The 19,469-nt window shown below is 40.0% G+C and overlaps 2 protein-coding genes across 4 annotated transcripts in view; one reads left to right on the top strand and one right to left on the bottom strand.

Annotated features, from left to right (window-relative positions):
- Positions 1 to 524: 524 nt before the first annotated feature.
- On the top strand, positions 525 to 5,804 carry slc25a51b (solute carrier family 25 member 51b). Its single transcript, XM_048187985.1, has 2 exons — positions 525 to 762; positions 3,956 to 5,804. The coding sequence occupies exon 2, from the start codon at positions 4,014 to 4,016 to the stop codon at positions 4,914 to 4,916; it is 903 nt and encodes a 300-aa protein (XP_048043942.1). The 5' UTR covers positions 525 to 762; positions 3,956 to 4,013; the 3' UTR covers positions 4,917 to 5,804.
- Positions 5,805 to 13,050: 7,246 nt separating this feature from the next.
- The window catches only part of frmpd1b (FERM and PDZ domain containing 1b), a 49,234-nt gene continuing 42,815 nt past the window's right edge, over positions 13,051 to 19,469 (bottom strand). For all 3 annotated transcript variants that reach the window (XM_048187981.1, XM_048187980.1, XM_048187982.1), the window contains exons 16-17: positions 18,353 to 19,357; positions 13,051 to 16,768 (exon numbers count right to left, since the gene is read on the bottom strand). In XM_048187981.1, the coding sequence (XP_048043938.1) occupies positions 14,307 to 16,768; positions 18,353 to 19,357 (3,467 nt within the window). In that variant the 3' untranslated portion in view covers positions 13,051 to 14,306. The remainder of the gene's footprint in view (positions 16,769 to 18,352; positions 19,358 to 19,469) is intronic.

The following is a 19,469-nucleotide window of genomic DNA, read 5'->3' as shown; positions in this document are numbered from 1 at the left end:
CTGGCGATTATATGGTATCTGTTGATCATACATTTTAAAGGGTTAGTTCACCCAAAAATGAAAATTCTGTAATTTATTACTCACCCTCATGCCGTTCCACACCCATTCGGATCGCGTGTCAAACCGCCAAACTGCTGAAATCACGTAACGTTGACGCTCCGAACCGCTGATTCGACACAGAAGATTCATAACGCTCCGAAGCTTCATAAAGCAGTGTTTTGAAATGGGCCATCACTATATAAGTCGTTATTTTGTTTTGTTTTTTTGGCGCACCAAAATATTCTCGTCGCTTTATAATATTAATATTGAACCACTGTACTCAAATGAACTGATTTAAATATGTTTTTAGTACATTAATGGATCTTGAGCGAGGAAATGTCATTGCTGGCTATACAGGCCTCACTCAGTCATCGGATTTCAACTAAAATATCTTAATTTGTGTTCCGAAGATTAACGAAAGTCTTACGGGTGTGGAACGGCACGAGGGTGAGTAATAAATGACATTATTTTCATTTTTGGGTGAACTAACCCTTTAAATATGTTTCATTACAATACATTGTTAATGGAGTGCCCTCCAGTGGCTATTTCCCTTACGATCTCCACGCAGAGTGGAAACACTAGAAGTGATTCTTCCGTAGCTACTTCCGGTCTCTCACTCTTTCCATCTGAAGTGGAAACACTATAAACTAGAGCCGCGGTACCGCCTCACTGACCCTAACCAGCCCAATACAGCCGTCAATTTCCCCGGACCACAACCAGAAGGTAGTTAATTACATACATATAGCTCTACGAAATGCTCAGATTTTAATAATTACAATTATAAACACTTTCAGTGCAGAATTCGCTATGTAAACACCCAAACTTGTGCTGTCACAGGATTAGCATTAGCTTCGCGTAGGTGTGTTTTTACAGCTTTAATAAGTGGCCTAAATCATATCTAAGCATTTAAACCAAAATAAAGAGTTAATTTATGTGCATTTAATTGATATTTGAGAGTTATTTGACGTGTTGTGGTCAAAAAGAGCAACATAATGTAGTTTTCATTAAGGAAAAATGAAGTATACTTTATGTATTTACTCTTATATTGCTTCCACGTGAGTTTTTAATGTATATATATTTGATATATTGGTGTTTGTTTTTTGCCTGTCCACTGTTTTGGCATTGTAGTGTTAGCAGTAGCCTGTTAGCAGTGTTTATTTAGCACATATACTGTTTAATAATATAATGTAATGCAAATGAAACTGTCATCTGCACATCTGACACCATCATTTATATGTATTCAGAGGGCTCTGGCTTTCACATACTCTGGAATGAGATGATTTGTGTTAAGTCAGATCATATCAAGGACATTTGCTGATCACAGCATGTTTAAAGTCCTTTATAAGTGGTGTGTCATTCTTTAAAATCACATATGTAAGTGTTAAATGGGTTAATGAGGCACTGTCCAGCTGGCTAACACTGACCTGTCATCACTGTCAGGTCACGGTCATGCAATATTTTGCTCTGATAAATGAGTTTGGAGAGTCTGAGTCTTATGCATCTGTCCAGTAGATTTCACGACCTATTCCTCTCCATGACCTTCAGAAGTCCCCATACTGTCTTCCCTGACCACCACATGTGCCGTTTTATTTTTGGAGAAGTCTTGCACATGGGTTGTAGTACATTCATGCTATTAGATTTCTTTTGAGCAACTTTAAGGAGTCAGTCAATATCAAAATGAGACACCCTCATGTAATTTCAGACCTGCACAACTTGTTTTAGTTGTGAGCTGAAAAGCACAATAGCGTCTTATAAATAGTCCACATGATTTATTATATGTATGTGTGCTATATTTCAACTGCTATCTTCCTCTTCACTGTTGCTCTCAAATCTCAATTAAACTTCTGCATTTTTAATGCACATTTAACATTATTATCATAAACGCATGCACTGCATATCTTGTGCCAAGTTGAATATATGCTTGCGTTGTGTGGAAAAGATCAGTGTGAACATTATTCGAAACATTTCCTTTTGTATTCTACATAAAGTCACACAGATTTGGATCGAGTAATGTTTATCAAATAGATATCACCAAACTTTCCCCAGTTGATTAATCACATTGCATTATTGTTTTGTATTACAAGTTTTTGTTTTGATTGAAATCTACAGATGCAAATAGATAAAGTGCAATAAAATAAACACTTAAATGTGTATTTGGGATAAGCTAAATCTTTTGCCTGTGGTTTCTTGCCTGATGATACTCATATACTCATTTTTGATTAATTAGCTATATACCACTTATCTTGCCATATGATGAAAAATATAAAAGTAATTTGAGGCTGAAACGGTTCAGAAAAACCGTAGTCTGATGTCCTACTGCCCTGTCTGGGATACTTGATCTTTGGTTAGGTAACATGTCTTATCTCAGCAGTTAGTGACGCAAAATGGTTTCAAAAGATTAGACTCTTACCTGAAACCACTGGGCTATAAAACACACTTGGATCGGATCTACTAGGGCTGCTCGATTATGCCAGAAATCATAATCACGATTATTTTTGTTCAATACTGAATCATGATTATTTGTGGGCGATATGATCTAGGGAAACTAATGTCAGGAAAAAGGTATAGTCAGAATAATTACATTAGACAAATAAACAGTCAGCAATATGATAAGAACAGAGAAATGAAATACAACAGAACAAAATTACAAAAATAAATAAAAAGTGTTTTAAGTTTTTCAGGAAGTAACAGCGGTATTTGGATAAGTAATAGCCTACAACACAAATGTAAAATAACACTGCATAGTCTTAATGTACACATTAAATATAGATTAATCCTAATTAAAGCTACTTAAGTTATTCAGTCAAGATCAGCGAGTGATTTTCCTTTGTCATTTGTTGTTTGATTATCATTAATGACGGACTGCAGCAGGTTTATTAGGCTGCTGTCACTTTAATTCACTTCAGAATTCAAATTTCCTGATAATTTACTCACCCCCATGTCAACAAAGATGTTCATGTTTTTCTTTCTTCAGTGGAAAAGAAATGAAGGTTTTTGAGGAAAACATTCCAGGATTTTTCTCCATATAGTGGACTTCACTTGGGGTTCAACGGGTTGAAGGTCCAAATGTCAGTTTCAGTGCAGCTTCAAAGAGCTCTACATGATCCCAGACGACGAATTACCTAGAGAAACCATTGTTATTTTCTAAAAAAAGAAATAAAAATTATATACTTTTCAATCACAAATGCTCGTCTTGTACTGCTCTGTGATGCTCCACGCATTATGTAATCATGTTGGGAAGGTCACGCATGACGTAGGCGGAAGTACCGATCCCGTGTCTACAAAGCGAATATGCAAAGACTAAGTCAAACAGCCTTTACAAAAAAAAAAAGGTAAAACAACAATGTTGGGGGAGAAAATGAGATGGAGTTTTTCGCCCTATCACGGTACTTACACCTACGTCACGCGTGACCTTTCCAATGTGATTATGTAATGCATGGAGCATCTCAGAGCAGTGCAAGATGAGCATTTGTGATTGAAAAGTATATTTTTAATTTTTTTTTGAAAATTACTGGTAAGAAAGACTCTTATTCCTCGTCTGGGATCATGTAGAGCTCTTTGAAGCTGCACTGAAACTGACATTTATGCTTAATGCGCTTTTAATAAGATCAAACACGTCCCTCAGATTAGGAACAGTAGACTGCATTTTACAAGTTACAAGACTCATTTATTCAGCTGATTTGGATGTTAAGTTTGGGCTTTTAGGAAGGAACGAAAGTGCACCGCTGTGAAGGAAGGGAAGGTGCGTGGGACGGAATGCGGCAACGGCACAATAATCGTTTTACCTCAATTGTCTTGTTTTCATAATCGTTGGAAGCCAAATTCAGTTAATCGGACAGCCTAGGATCTACTCACAAAACTTTTCGAGATTAAGCTTATGAGTTACTGACTGCTTTATCTCCTCTCTCTTTTACAGGTTGGAATGGGAATTTCCCTGGATCTCTTCTACTGACCAGTCAGATGCTTATTTTCCTATGGGGGTCGTTACCACTATGGACCCGGATTCGGGCAAGTTGGGTAAAAGTGGCCATGCTCTGATAGGAGCCAATGTGGGCGCTCGAGGAAAGCACTACGTGTGCGGCTCGTTTGCCGCTTTCACCAACATCATCGTAACCTTCCCAATTCAGAAAGTTCTGTTCCGGCAGCAGCTTCACGGCGTCCGAGCGACCGAAGCCGTCCGTCAGTTGCAGCGGGATGGGTTGAGGCGTCTCTACCGAGGACTCCTGCCTCCCCTACTGCAGAAAACCACCACCGTGGCCATCATGTTCGGCCTGTACGAGGATTTTTCCCGGCTGCTTTTGCGGCACGCCCGTGGCAGCGGTGCACCCGAGCTTGTTACTCGGAGCACCGCCGCCGCACTGGCCGGTACGGCCGAGGCCGCCCTCACGCCCTTCGAACGGGTGCAAACGCTGCTTCAGGACCACCGCCACAACGGGCGCTTCAACAACACCGCCCACACCTTCCGGACTCTCCTGCGGGAGTATGGTGTTAGGGAGTGCTACCGCGGGCTGGTCCCAATTTTGTTGAGGAACGGACCTAGTAACGTTCTGTTCTTCGGGTTACGTGGGCCTATTAAGCAGCGGCTGCCCGATGCCCGAACCCGGGTGGGTCATATAGCCAATGACTTTGTGTGCGGCGGTCTGCTGGGCGCGGCCTTGGGCATCATGTTCTACCCGCTGAATGTGGTCAAATCCCGAGCGCAGGCTCAGGTCGGGGGCGAGTTCGTTCCCTGTCGGCAGGTGCTGATGACGGTGTGGCGGGAAAGAGGCGGCAGCATCGTGCTGCTCTTCCGCGGAGCGACACTCAACTACCACCGATCCTTGCTGTCCTGGGGGATCATCAATGCAACTTACGAGCTTCTCCTGAAAGTTTTCTGATGGATAACGCAGTGCACTTTTCCAAACCTAGCCAAAATTGAGTGCGTTTTCCCTCTTTAAAAAAGGTCAAGACACTGCCAGCGACACTTAAATGTATAGTCCACTTGAAAATGAAAATACTATTCTCATTTACTAACCCTCATGTTGTTCCAAATTTGCATTACTTTATTTCTTCTTTGGAACACACGTATTTTGAAGAAACCAGTTTTGGTTCCGACTGACTTGAAATGTTTGGTTTTCAACATTCTTTAAAATATCTTCTTTTGTTTTCTGCAGAAGAAAGAAATGCATGCTGGTTTGGAATGACATGAAGGTGATTAAATGATGATGATATTTTTAGGTAACATCTGCACTTAATGATCTGTATATGGACGCCGTTCATGTGCCGATGCTGACATATAAAGTCCGCCCGTATTGCTCGGCTACTATAAGTGTTGTGAAATGTATCGCCACATGTCGTGGCTCTCGTATGTTTTGTATTGGCTCTTTTACTCACTTTTATGGGGGTCTGTGGGACACGGATGGAGAAAGCACAGTGTTGCACTACTGACAGTACATTTCTACTTATTCTTGTGGTTTTGTTTGAAAACCTGATGCACAAACTCTGGACTGGAGTATAGCAAGCAAGCCATGCGTCTTTGTGAGTGTTCCGTGCAGGTTGACTGAGTGTTCGTACATGGGTGTGACTTGTGGACCACACAGAGAGAGACGTCTGTACAAGCCCATGATATGTTATATTTTGTTTTTGCCAATCAATCAGAAAACATCTAGATGTATTCAAAGATTTGTGATCATTTTCATGAAATGCTATTTTTATGTAAGTGTTTTGCGACATAAATGAAATGTTCACATTGTTGTGGGTGGAAAGTAAACAAGTAATTCCTTTAATTGCATTCTGGGTGTCATTATTGAACAGTTTATGATGGTTTAAAGTCAACATGAGATCAAAACAGACAGTATTATTAGGGGTTCAAGTAGGGCTGGGCGATATATCGCATGCGATTGTCACGCGCATTTCGTCAGTAAAGCCGGTTCCCTGATTGCTGCTAAATCGCCATCACCTGCTTTCAAATGGAGCGGCATTTAATAGACAGAGCCGTAGATCACTGATAAGCTACGCAATATCGCGTTCATTATCGAAGGCGATTCATCTGCGATAATGAACGCGTTATTGCGTAGCTTATCAGTGAACTACGGCTCTGTCTATTAAATGCCGCTCCATTTAAAAGCAGGTGATGCCGATTTAGCGGTAATCAGGGAACCGGCTTTACTGACGAAATGCGCGTGACAATTGCATGCGATATATCGCCCAGCCCTAGGTTCAAGCGTGTAGCGCTCAAACCCTCTTGTAATTGTTAAGGATCAGCATTCTCTTCTAAAAGTGGTCAGGCAGACCAAACTGTAAGTTGTAGAGACTTGAACCTTTGAGGTCTGGTAGTACTTACACCGTCACCAAGGCTCGTCCCAAATAACCCGATCGGACCAAACCAGTGCAGCGAGATTCTCCGGAGTCTGATTGTCAATAGTTATCAAAAAACCTTGAAGTTTCGATTAACGGTCTCTAGGGGCCGCCAAAACGTTTGAAGTGGGTGGAGCCACTTTTCCTAAACTGGCTATAACTCGTGAACGGAATGAGATATTTTCACCAAACTTGGCACACCTCTGTAAGAGCTCATTCTGTGGTCACATGAAAAAGGACACAGAGATTTGTCACATGGTGGCGCTATAACAGGATAAAAAACATAAAAATGGCTATAACTACTTCACCGTTAGCCCGATTGACTTGAAAATTGGCATGCAGCGTCTTTGTCCGAGGTGCCATGATTGTCTATGAGGACAGTGACGTATCTCAAAAAACATGGCTGCATCGGCACCATGAACAAGGAGGGCAAGACACAAAAGGTCACTGCAAAAGAGGCTGGCTGTTCACAGAGCTCTGTGTCCAAGCACATTAATAGAGAGGCGAAGGGAAGGAAAAGAGTGTACAAGCAATAGGGATATCCGCACCCTGGAGAGGATTGTGAAACAAAACCCATTCAAAAATGTGGGGGAGATTCACAAAGAGTGGACTGCAGCTGGAGTCAGTGCTTCAAGAACCACTACGCACAGACGTATGCAAGACATGGGTTTCAGCTGTCGCATTCCTTGTTTCAAGCCACTCTTGAACAACAGACAGCGTCAGAAGCCAATGAAGTTTGAGCAGCTATTAGACAAGGGTAATGGAAGCCGATCGAAATGAATCTCTCTGGGCCTGTTTGACTTACGGCCCTAGAGGCCTGTGAGAAATTCGAAAGAAATTGGCATCCCCCACGATATTCATACCACATGGTAGAACTCCTCTTTCTGAGCAACTTTGACTCTAGGACCGCCACTGTCCATTGAATCTTTCGTAAAAAATACTGGAGATTATTTCAAAAACCTACTTTGGCAAACTAGTCCTAGGTTTTTGGCTCAACCTCGATAACTGTTAAAAAGCTTTAAAAACTATATATTTCCTATGGTAAATTGCCTGTATTGGCTGTAAATGGTCTTTTCCATCGATGACTGAGATGGTTACAAGCTTGCTAATTAAAACATAATACCTTTTTACACATTTTCTTAAAGGCCTTAAAACGTTTGAACCCCGATAATTGCTGCTCACAGCTATATATTTTTTTTTATTATCCATTCCTCGTCTTAAAGCAAACAATTCGGTGCATGACATTATTTTAATTTTTAGTTTTTCCACCTGTCATAGAGATCAATTTTCATTCATGATACATCAGTTCCCAATTGATAAAATCAAGTAAATCCATTTTTGTTTTGTTCTTACATAACTGTCTCATTTGAAAAAGTTACATTATGACATTATTAGTTTCTTGCAAAAAGTATTGGTGTAAAATAATAATAATAATACAAGATGGTGTAGAGGAATAAATTTAATTTAGTATTAAACTAAGACATTCAAGGTAATTGACTATTTTGCCTAGTATTTTGACATAAATATCAGGTGTATTATGGGTGTAAATATTATGTATTATGCTTTTAACATGCTAACACCTGGCACTTGATCTGAGACATATTTGTCAAGTCAGGTTGACAGACAGCAAGGGAGGTGAACTACATTTTGGAACAGCTCCTACACTCTTAGGTGAAAAGGTTCTATATGGAACCTTAAAGGGTTCCGTCAGGCACTTCATATATAGAGTCAAGAACCCTAGAGTTCTATATAGAACCCCATTTTTTCCCAAGAGTGTAATTCTATTAAAGCTGGATTCAGTTAATTAGCAGTATATCAAAAAGTCAAGAAGACACACTGATAGAATTCAAGTAATTCAAAACCTTTCTGTCTTAAATTTGCATTTGTTTTCTCTGAGTGCAGTTTTTCTCTTTCTTCGAGACTTTCTGCATTTACACACTTTCCTTAACCGCTGTTGTTGACATAATGGACTCAATTATGTGAAGCTGAAGCTGTGCTCTTCCCTCAGTTCTGCTAAAACAGAATTAACCTCCGGTGGACAGAGGAAGACAGAAATGTCACCTTACTGGGTAAAATGGCATTTCAGGACAGATGCTTTGCTGCATGGCATCATGTGGGTGGCTATTCCTTATCTGGGTTTGGAAGAGTGGCTAGAAGATTACAGGTTGATGGAGGCAGTAGACTGACATTTAATTTGAATTAAAAACATTAATATTGAGGATAGAATATACAGGATAACATGCTATCTCCCAGCTACAGTCGCCATATTGAATGTTAATGAATTTCTCCAATTCATTTGTTTACAAGTGGACTACAGCTGCACGATTTTGTTTGATCACGATTGTAAATCGATAACCACACAAAATATGTAATTTACTAGGGGTTCTGACAGTCTATTTAAAAATAGGTAATGAATTATTTGGTAACACTTTAGTCATTAATGAATAACTTATACGTTTAATAATATTAATAAGTTATTCATTAATGATGGAACAGTATTCTAAAGTGTTACCAATTAGTTTTAATGAATTAATGATTCAATGACTCACTCATAAAGAATTCACTTGTTTCATTGCTGGATGAATGGGTGTTTTTGAGTGAATATCTTGAGTGAATGATTCAATGACTCACTCATAAAGACTTCACTTGTTTCATTGCTGGATGAATGGGTGTTTTTGAGTGAATATCTTGAGTGAATGATTCAATGACTCACTCATAAAGACTTCACTTGTTTCATTGCTGGATGAATGGGCGTTTTTGAGCGAATCTCTTGAATGAATGTTTCAATGACTCACTCATAAAGACTTTTTGTTTCATTGCTGGATGAATCAGCATTTTTGAGCAAATCTCTTAAGTGAATGATTCAATTGTAATTGATACAATCTTTATTTGAAACATCAAATTACTTTCAAAAGGTGATTTACTTTATTTTGAACGCTACCATAGACAGTGTTTATATCTGAACTATAAACTTTTATCCCATGCAGAATAATAATATCCACAATAATTTGAATTATTGCAACAGAAATAATAATACTGTGAGGTTGAAAAGACTGTTTGTGAAGCTGTTTGACTAAACAGTATATCTAGTTTGTCTAATATTTTTTGTAATAAAACATCACTTGACTCTGAGTGTTAAATTACCTAGAGCACAGAGTTTCCTATGATGCATTTACAACTTTGAAGAGAAAAGGCTACAAAAACATCTTTCCACGCTACTACATTTAGTCACTCCCTCTGTTCGTAAGCCACAGATTACAGCGAGCATCTGCCAGTAAACAGCTCCAGCAAAATCCCATCATTCCCTCATTTTGAACTGTGAAATACTTCGACTGAGTTTAATCCAAGGTCTAATCTGTAATCTCCTCCTGTGAACTCAAAAGCAAATACAGTCTGACTGACAATTTACTGTTTAAGTAGGTTTGTTAAACTAGACATACAGGTGCTGGTCATATAATTAGAATATCATCAAAAAGTTGATTTATTTCACTAATTCCGTTCAAAAAGTGAAACTTGTATATTATATTCATTCATTACACACAGAATAACAGAACTAAGGAAAATCCCAAATTCAGAATCTCAGAAAAGTAGAATATTGTGAAAAGGTTCAATATTGAAGACACCTGGTGCCACACTCTAATCAGCTAATTAACTCAAAACACCTGCAAAGGCCTTTAAATGGTCTCTCAGTCTAGTTCTGTAGGCTACACAATCATGGGGAAGACTGCTGACTTGACACCATGCACAAGGAGGGCAAGACACAAAAGGTCATTGCAAAAGATGCTGGCTGTTCACAGAGCTCTGTGTCCAAGCACATTAATAGAGAGGCGAAGGGAAGGAAAAGATGTGGTAGAAAAAAGTATACAAGCAATAGGGATAACCGCACCCTGGAGAGGATTGTGAAACAAAACCCATTCAAAAATGTGGGGGAGATTCACAAAGAGTGGACTGCAGCTGGAGTCAGTGCTTCAAGAACCACTACGCACAGACGTATGCAAGACATGGGTTTCACTTCATGCTTCCTGCTGCTGACCAACTTTATGTAGATGCAGATTTCATTTTCCAACAGGACTTGAAACCTGCACACAGTGCCAAAGCTACCAGTACCTGTTTTAAGGACCATGGTATCCCTGTTCTTAATTGGCCAGCAAACTCGCCTGACCTTAACCCCATAGAAAATCTATGGGGTATTGTGAAGAGGAAGATGCGATATGCCAGACCCAACAATGCAGAAGAGCTGAAGGCCACTATCAGAGCAACCTGGGCTCTCATAACACCTGAGCAGTGCCACAGACTGATCGACTCCATGCCACGCCACATTGCTGCAGTAATTCAGGCAAAAGGAGCCCCAACTAAGTATTGAGCACTGTACATGCTCATACTTTTCATGTTCATACTTTTCAGTTGGCCAAGATTTCTAAAAATCCTTTCTTTGTATTGGTCTTAAGTAATATTCTAATTTTCTGAGATACTGAATTTGCGATTTTCCTTAGTTGTCAGTTATAATCTTCAAAATTAAAAGAAATAAACATTTGAAATATATCAGTATGTGTGTAATGAATGAATATAATATACAAGTTTCACTTTTTGAATGGAATTAGTGAAATAAATCAACTTTTTGATGATATTCTAATTATATGACCAGCACCTGTAAGACTGTTAGAAAAGACAAAATATTGTAGCCTAAAATAACAGATGTGACAGTCTTTGGGAATAGAGCCCTAAAATATCAAAAATCACTCAACACAGCGATTTTGTTTACATGCAAACCTCACAAAACCTGTCAAGAACAGGTAATATTTAACCCCAAAATCAAAAGAAAGATATAAGAAATTAAATGGTTTCTAAAGAAAATTAAAAAGCCACACAATAAGAAAATGCATTAGTTCCACAGCATTTGTCATTCAAAATCAAACCTTTATTATCATGAACACAGTAGAGGGAATGCAAAACATACTCTCGATTGTCCCTTCTCATTTCATTCAGATGTTTGCCTTCATATTCACGTACAGCCACATTTAAGATTATTGTTTTGCACACTTTGAAATGCAATTGTCTGCATACAACATGTCTCAATACATATGGTCCTTACAAGCAGTTTTTTTTTGCTTCATATTTGCTACAAATGCAATGGCAGTTCATTTTGTCTTCATCATTCATAGGACCTTCATATTACAGGAAGATTTTATACAGAAACATGTTTGATCTTTGATGCTCAATATGAAAGTAATTTCTGTGAAAAGTATGAATGATAACAGATTTCATATTAATCTCTTTCCTTCTCGTGACTTTTCCCTCAATGCAAACTAGCTTTGTGTCTTCTGACTTGATAACCACAATCTGGCAGTGTGTGTGTTTGTATAATAGGGGTGGAGTGTCTAATATGGGTGATATTCTTGCCATCTGGAAGCACTTCTCTAATGTCAAGTAACTTAACTGAACAAGTATGATGTCATAATCCATCCAGTGACCTCAAGTTGGTCATGTGATCTGGGCGATTTAAATATGTATTCTGGGTGTAAGTTTCCCTTTTAAACCTGATCTGGAAACAGATAGAATTTTAACCCTTGACTGTTATACCACAAAATACTGGTCCGAGATCAGGGCAACTGAATCTGCTCGAGTACTCAAAATTCAGAGGATAAATCTTTGAAGATCTCCCCAATCATATTTTTCTGAATAATGACAGCTAAATCCAAAATGAGCATTTTAGTACCTGAAACAAACTCCATGCACACATGAATGATTGAGATCTGCACTGCAAGTGTGCGCTTCCAACTAACATACTTAACATGTTCTGGTGCATAAACAAACCCAGGGGGCGATAGAGTTTCCTTCAGATGTCGGAGTTGTTGTTATTCTGCTAGCTGGCTATAATAACTTGCTCAGCAAGATTCTCTTCAAACTGTTGCTCAGCCATGACATTAGGCCGTTTACGCTAATGTTTGCAATGACACCTCTTGCAATGATGCTAAGCAGGCAAAGCAACTTGCACCGCATTGTTTTTTACGCAGTGAAATTGAGCTGGTGTCATTAGAAGCATTTGCATTCACATATTTGTATGGAGTATGTTTCTGGCCTTCCTCAAAGATGATTTACACTAATGAGAAAAAATATTTAATGTATACTAAATATGGTGCTTTTCACTATGGAAGCTTGTTTCCGCCACAGAATAAAAAAAAAAAAAAAAGATGTCACTTTTTATCTCAATTTTGACTTTTTTCTCACAGTTGCAAGTTTACATCTCACAATTCTGACTTCTTTTTCTCAGAATTGTGAGTTATAAATTCAGAATTGTGATATAAACTCAATTGCGAGTTATAGTCAGAACTGTGTGATATAAACTCACAGTTGTGATTTATAGTCAGAATTGTGTGATATAAAGTCTCAATTGCATTATAAAGTTAGAATTGCGAGTTTATATCCTGCAATTCTGACTTTTTTTCTCGCAATTATGACTACTTTTCTGAGAATTGTGATATATAAATTTGCATTTGCAAGTTATAAAGTCCAATTCTGAGGGGGAAAAAAATCTCAATTACGAGAATCTCACAATTCAGACTTTATAACTCGCAATTTTGGCTTTATAACTCACAAATCTGACTTTATAACTCGCAATTATGACTTTATAACTTGCAAATCTGACTTTATAACTCGCAATTGTGTTATAAAGTCAGAATTGCAAATTTATATCATGCAATTCTGAGAACAAAAAGTTAAAATTGTGAAATAAATGTCTCAATTACCTTTTTTTGTTTTATATTCAGTGGCGAAAACAAGCTTCCATAGTTCATCACTTGTAAAAATGAAAGGAAAAACATTTCCTGAACCTTTTTGTTTAAATGAACAGAAGGCAAAATAAATATATACTCTGCATTTGCATAATGATGCAATGGAAAAAACTTTCACAACAATCCTCCAAGATAAAATATAAGGCCTAAGTTTGCCAGGGAAGTCCTCTAAAGTGAAAATATTAGTGATTTACAACAAATTGAAAATTTTGATATGTATAAAATGTAAGAAAGTATAATACGTGGAAAATTTTGAATATAAATCGTGAAGCTTGCATAGTCAAAAATGAGGGACAAGTGAGAAATTGTGTGGTTTGGCTATCGGTGGGATTGGTCACAGGGTGCTACAGTAACATGGTGACAACGTTGTTGTGTAAACACGCCCCAATTGTGCTATTACGTCTTTGGACCACACCAATCTCTGTGGTTAACAGTCAGCTGATAAACCAATATAAAAACTAATGTCAAAAGCCAAACTTGACACGCCAACATACAATTACAAAAATCCCAAACGGACACACTTCTATTGCCATCAACTCTCATTCTGTATCGTAGACTAAAGTCCTTTGGATAGTCTGTTGAAACATTACTGCATAAGTATTTGGGCTTTTTAGTGTTTTGTCCCAGCATCTATTGTTAGGGGCTAGTGGAGTGTCTGTTCACTTTGTTCCTTCAATCTGTAAAGAGCAGCACAACTAAACTAAACGTGAAAAACGAGTGAAGCTTCATAACACTGTTTATCTCAGTTAGAGCAAGAGGTAGGGATTCACATACACCCAAAAACTAAAAAACAGAAACAAAATGCAGGTATGGCAGATTAGAAACCACGGTGCACATATACTGTATGTAAAAAATAAATACATACTACAGACTGTACATACAACTGTTAGAAAATAGCTATGTCTGAATGCATAATTCCAGTATGTTTATAGGGAGACTTGGCAAGACAAACAGGTTAACATGTAACAGTTCTCACTTGTTAGTTCGCTAACTGTGTGTGTGTTCACGGCACTTACTATTATTTTTGTGTGCCAGCACACAATCAGTTTTTAGATGCCAGAAATTTCTGGCATCGCTACTTTAAGTACAATTCTATGCTTGCACTCTACGATCCCTTAAGAGGGTGCCGGAAGGTAAAGTTTAAAAGTTCAGAGGTACATTTCCATTGTCTATGTCTGGTGTCCGTGTCCGAAACAGCTGTGTGAGCGAGAAGACTGTTGAAATAAGAACAGTGCACTGCTTGGCCAAGAGCCTGACACCTTCACCCTCTCTTGCCGTTTCTACAGCACCTACAAATTCCTTATACAGGTCCACGATCTCCTCAAGTTTCCCCAGGGCCTCATCTGCATCAATATCCCCATGACATCCTCCGCAATCCGAACAGGGAACTCGCATGCAGGTTGAGGCGAGCTGCACTAGGGCTCCAAAGCTGTTTCCGAGTGACAGAAGAGCATCGTCAGGTGCCCATCCTACCCGTGTGGCTCTCTGGCATCCTGATGCCAACCTCCGTGCCTCCGTCTGAACCAGGCATCTCTCAGTCTCTGAAAGCGAATGCCTATTCACATTGTCGTTTTGGCATTCCCCCTTGTGGGTTGGAGGGTGTACAGCAGAAGGTCCTTTCTTCAACACCAAAAGAAGTTCATCAATGTCTCGCTGCAAACAGGCATAGCCGTCTTTAAGCCCTGTACCTTTCTGACCGGTAACATAATGGCGGCCTTGCAGAAAGCGGAGCGGATTATCTATTGGTCCGTGTTCTAGGGACAGAGATTCCAAAGGTCTGGGTGGGATCAGGAGTGGACTGAGTTCTGAGGATGTGGATAGGGGACGAGGGGAATCTCTGAGTAGGGATAGGACATTTGGAGAGGGACCAGAGAGGGTTGCAGGAGAGGCAACAGGGGTGGGTTGAGGTGGTTTACTGATCCGGTTTCGACGGGAGAACTCGTAGACGGTCAGATCATCATCAAAGCCGCAGTTGTCCTCTGTATCTCCGCTGAAACAGTTGGCGTAGACTGTATGGCAGCCACATGCATCACGATGAGTAGGACGTACAGAGGATAGAGAGGAAGCATTGTCAAGTTGAATCTCTGAAGGGTTGCCTTTGTGTGACTGAGGTTGTTCTGACTTGCAGGTCCCAAATTGCCGGTGCAACTCTGTGGCCTCTGTGGACAATTTCTGCCTCAGGTCAGGATGGCTTGATGACATTGGAGGTTTCCCATTGGTGTCCTTCACGGGAGTTGGGGTCACTTCCTCCGGTCCATCTTTGAGCTTCACAATGACTACTTCCGCATCTTTCTCTTTCCAGTTAATCAAAGATGGCACTGAAGTGGCTTTGGGGGACACCTTGGATTCTTGATTCACACTTGTCCCATTGGTTGCCGTATTGCCTGTTGATGAAATAGTGTTGCTGAGTGCTACTGTCCCCAAGATCTCTTGGGAACGGGTGAGGTACCAGGGCATATCCTGAATTTTTCCACGCAAGGCTGTGGCAGACAGACGTCCGGACGAGCCTGTTCTGCTGGGGAAACTATTCCCAGTTTGAGCTGGATCTTCAGGAACAATATTTACCGACTGAACTGAAGGAGAAGGTAAGGGAGATGGAGATGGGGTAGGAGTGGTTGAAGCACTTGTCGGTTTAACTGTAGAGCTTTTAGCCTTTAGTTCAGTTCTTAGGTTCTCGTGGCTAAGAGAAACACCCTTACTCAGTGTAGAGGCTGGGGAGGTACTGGTACCACTGGTACCATTTCTCTGAGACCAGGGGTGTAGAGAAAGACCATTAGGGGGAACTTTTGTCTTTTCCTCAGGTTTTTGTGACTGGGCATTGACTGCCTTTGAAGGTGGCTGTAAAACAATGAATGATGGCTTTGGAGGTATTGGGGGCTTTGCGTTCTTCTGGGGAACTTTATTTTCTGTTTTTCTAGTTTCAAGAAAGTCTGATGACTGTTGTTGTAGCGTGCCCTTGCTGTCTGTTGTGATTTCCCCAAATTTAGTAGTTCCTTTGGCATTTGTTGGCTCTTTCTGACTTGGCTTAATGTCTTGACTATCAAGTCCTTCAAGATCAACGTGATTTGGAGTAGTCTTCTTTTCTAGACAGGCCGGGACATGGTCAGATATTCCATTTTGAGGTCTGGGTCCATTTTGGGGAGTCTCTAGGTCTACTAAAGTCTGCTGGGGAAGGGTAGCTTGGCGTACAGCTGTAATTAGTGTGGAAGACAATGGTGGTCCAGGCCCTGTGACTGGTTTAAACTCCATGGTATCTGGCTCCATCTCCAGAAGGTGAGCATTTCGGCCAGGGATGTCCCCATTGCAGTGTTGGGCCTTCTGACCCATGGAGGGGTTAGCAGAGAAAGGTTTAGTCTCCACAGGTGTAGGTTTAGGGGGCAAAATCATTGAGGGCTGATGGACCTCCAATTCAGGGTTTTTAGAATCAGGGATCAGAGGGGTGAAATGGTTGGCGAGAGAAGGGTTTTCTTTTGGGTTCTCTGATGAGACACTGTCCTCCTCCTTGCTGTCTCTGGATTCAGGAGCTTTTGTCTGGTCCACACAAGCCTTGATGTCATAAACACTAAGAGAATGACGCATGTTCTCAGAATCTGAGCTTTTATCTGCAAAAGAATAAGAGGTAAGGGAGACTTGTACATTTGTATATCAATAAAAACCTAGATATTTAACACTTTAAAGGAATATTTCAGGTTCAATACATTAAGCATTTGTGACAATAATGATTACCTTCAAAAACCTATTTTGACTCATTTCTCAGCAAAAATCGCAGCAAGGCACTTACAAGATGAACATAATAGGGGTGTGATGAGACACTTAGCTCTGTCATTTCAGTTCTACTTTCTGAGTATGAATTATCATATGCATTGAAAGACAACAATATTCAAGCACTGTAAAAGATTTTGCCACAAACTCAACTGACTGGCTTCTCTCCTGTATGATTTCACATGAGTCTCTTCAGACCTTACTGTACATGAATTATGCACTTTTCTCAAGAACTTCTGGTTGAGGCTGTGTGTGACCTCCTAAATGAACTCCTTTCCACAAATTGAACATAGAAATAAAAACAGTATAAATACAAATAAATCAATATTACAGTTTTCTTAGTCTTATTAAGTGCAAACAAATAAGTGCAACCATAATCAAAGTACTCTCTCAATATTTAAAGTGCAAACAGAGACCAGAGCTAATTGGTGGTTACAACTACACAGTCCAGCCTGAGATAGGTTTGATATTGTAAGACAGGCTATTGTATGTAGCCTGATTTGTGAACATCAGGGAGTTCGCGTTTTACTTTTGCTTTCGAATTCGTGATTGCACGTACTCTGTGTATGAGGCGGTGGTGCTGAGTGTGCATTCTATAAGATAAGACATTTTTCAGACACTTAGGCTTTGTTGCGCAATGAATCCTTCGCCATGGTCATCTCACCTTACTCACATGATCAGTGAACTGTGATTGCTGCTGCACTTTGTGCAACTCTGCAGCTCATGCTGGATGAGCAGAGCAGACGTTTACAATTGAAGTCTCCGTTATCCAACTGACTGAAATGGTTATTTATAAAAAATAAAGCAAAATGACCGGTGGGCACCGTAATGTAATGTAAACGTAGCGGTGGCATATTCTATGCTAATGTCACCCTCACATTCCATTATGGCAATATCGTGAGACAGCAAGGCACGAGATCTCGTCACACCCCTAGAAAACACTGTTCTGATAGTATAGCCAAAAGATTTAAACATTATGCATGTTCGGAATAATGTCTTACTAACCTTGTCTGTGTAAATTTATATCCAATATTTATTATGGATATAAACCATCTAAAGACAGTAAATCCTGCTACTCTGACATGCAATATACAAGAAATATGACTTTATGTAAAATAAATGCAAAAATAATTATTTAGACAATTTTACAGATGAAATAATAGACTTTTAAAAGAGAAGTGCCTTTACAAAAATAATAAGCTTTACATTTCTGCTTTTAAACCCTCCGCATAGTTTGCATTCATTTCTAGCGCTTTACCATAACATACATTTTAGCTTGTTTTTGGGGGGACCAGTCGAAACGACTTTCTCTGGTAATTGACTTTGTGCTATAAATGTTGTTGATAAAGCTTAACTTGTATTGAACCTGGAACATTCCTCAGAATGCACAAATGTTTTCTGGTAAAAATAGACCGTTCACTGACCTGTGAGGCCTTGCTCTGTAATGGGAGGGGTGAATCGATCTTGGGCATCATAAAATTCATCCTCAGATTCTGAACAACTGTCTCTAGAGTTCTTCGATTTTTCAGGGACATTTGAGGGCACAGTTCTTTTCAGCACAGATTGTGCTATTATTTTTGAAGATGGTCCCTGTTGTTTAGCTTCATTTGTCTGGTTCTTTGGGAAGCTCTTTCCCTCTTGTCTACATGCTGGATGGTTGTGAATCCTGGTGAAGAGTGCCTGAAAGTTTACTCCTGCTAATTTAGCATTTATGCTGTTAGTGGTGCAGGAGGCCAACACTGCCTCAAATTCTGCTGACATGGCGGAAATGCGACCGTCATTTCCTTCGTCGTCATCGTCCTCCTCACTCAATGCATCGTCGCTGGCTGCAGGAGGACTTGGCAAGCTGTCTGACATTTGGGAGAGTTCAGAGAAGCACAGACCTGAGTGACTATTGTAGGTCAGGTCACAAGGTCGTACGGGTTTGTTTGAACTGCCCCTTTCATGCAAACGCTCCGGTGCCTCTAGGAGGTAAGGGTGATGGACATCCAGACCTGAAGCCCCAGAACTGGGCTTCTCTTCCAGAGAGGCATCCATATGGCCAAGCCCACCAATGGCTGCCTTGATACTCTCCTCCAGTGCATTCAGCGAGTTACTGGACAAACTGGAAAAGCTGCTATTGACCCGAGGATCCGTGTACCATCCGGTCTCCAAAAGGGCGTCCATTCTCACGGCGTAATCCTCATCTCCAACAGAATCTCTCTTGCTCACATCGTCTCCTTCGTCTTCTAAAAAGGGATGCGTTACAATCACTCTGACCCTTTCTGCCTCTGCTTCACTTTTCCCTTCGGCTTCCTCTCCTTCCTCTGTGCCATCATTTGTATGAGTGGATATAGTGTCCTCTGACAGCGGAGTGTCCAGCAGTCCCTCCATGGCGTAGTCATCCTCTGAACTGTCTTCTGAATCGCTCCCACATCGAGAAACATACCCTACACATGGCAAACACATTAAACATCACTTATATTATACATACACATTGTAGCCAATAAGAACCATGGTATTTATGGAAGCTCTTTGGAATACCATGTAAACATCAAGATA

This window comes from Megalobrama amblycephala, linkage group LG4, assembly GCF_018812025.1.
Source record: "Megalobrama amblycephala isolate DHTTF-2021 linkage group LG4, ASM1881202v1, whole genome shotgun sequence".
NCBI classification, from domain to species: domain Eukaryota; kingdom Metazoa; phylum Chordata; class Actinopteri; order Cypriniformes; family Xenocyprididae; genus Megalobrama; species Megalobrama amblycephala.
The sequence above is the reverse complement of the archived record's forward strand: the minus strand, read 5'-3'. Positions and strand labels throughout refer to the sequence as shown.

Coding starts and splice junctions, on each gene's coding strand:
- slc25a51b (XM_048187985.1), top strand. CDS start 4,014: ATGGGGGTCGTTACCACTATGGACCCGGATTCGGGCAAGTTGGGTAAA.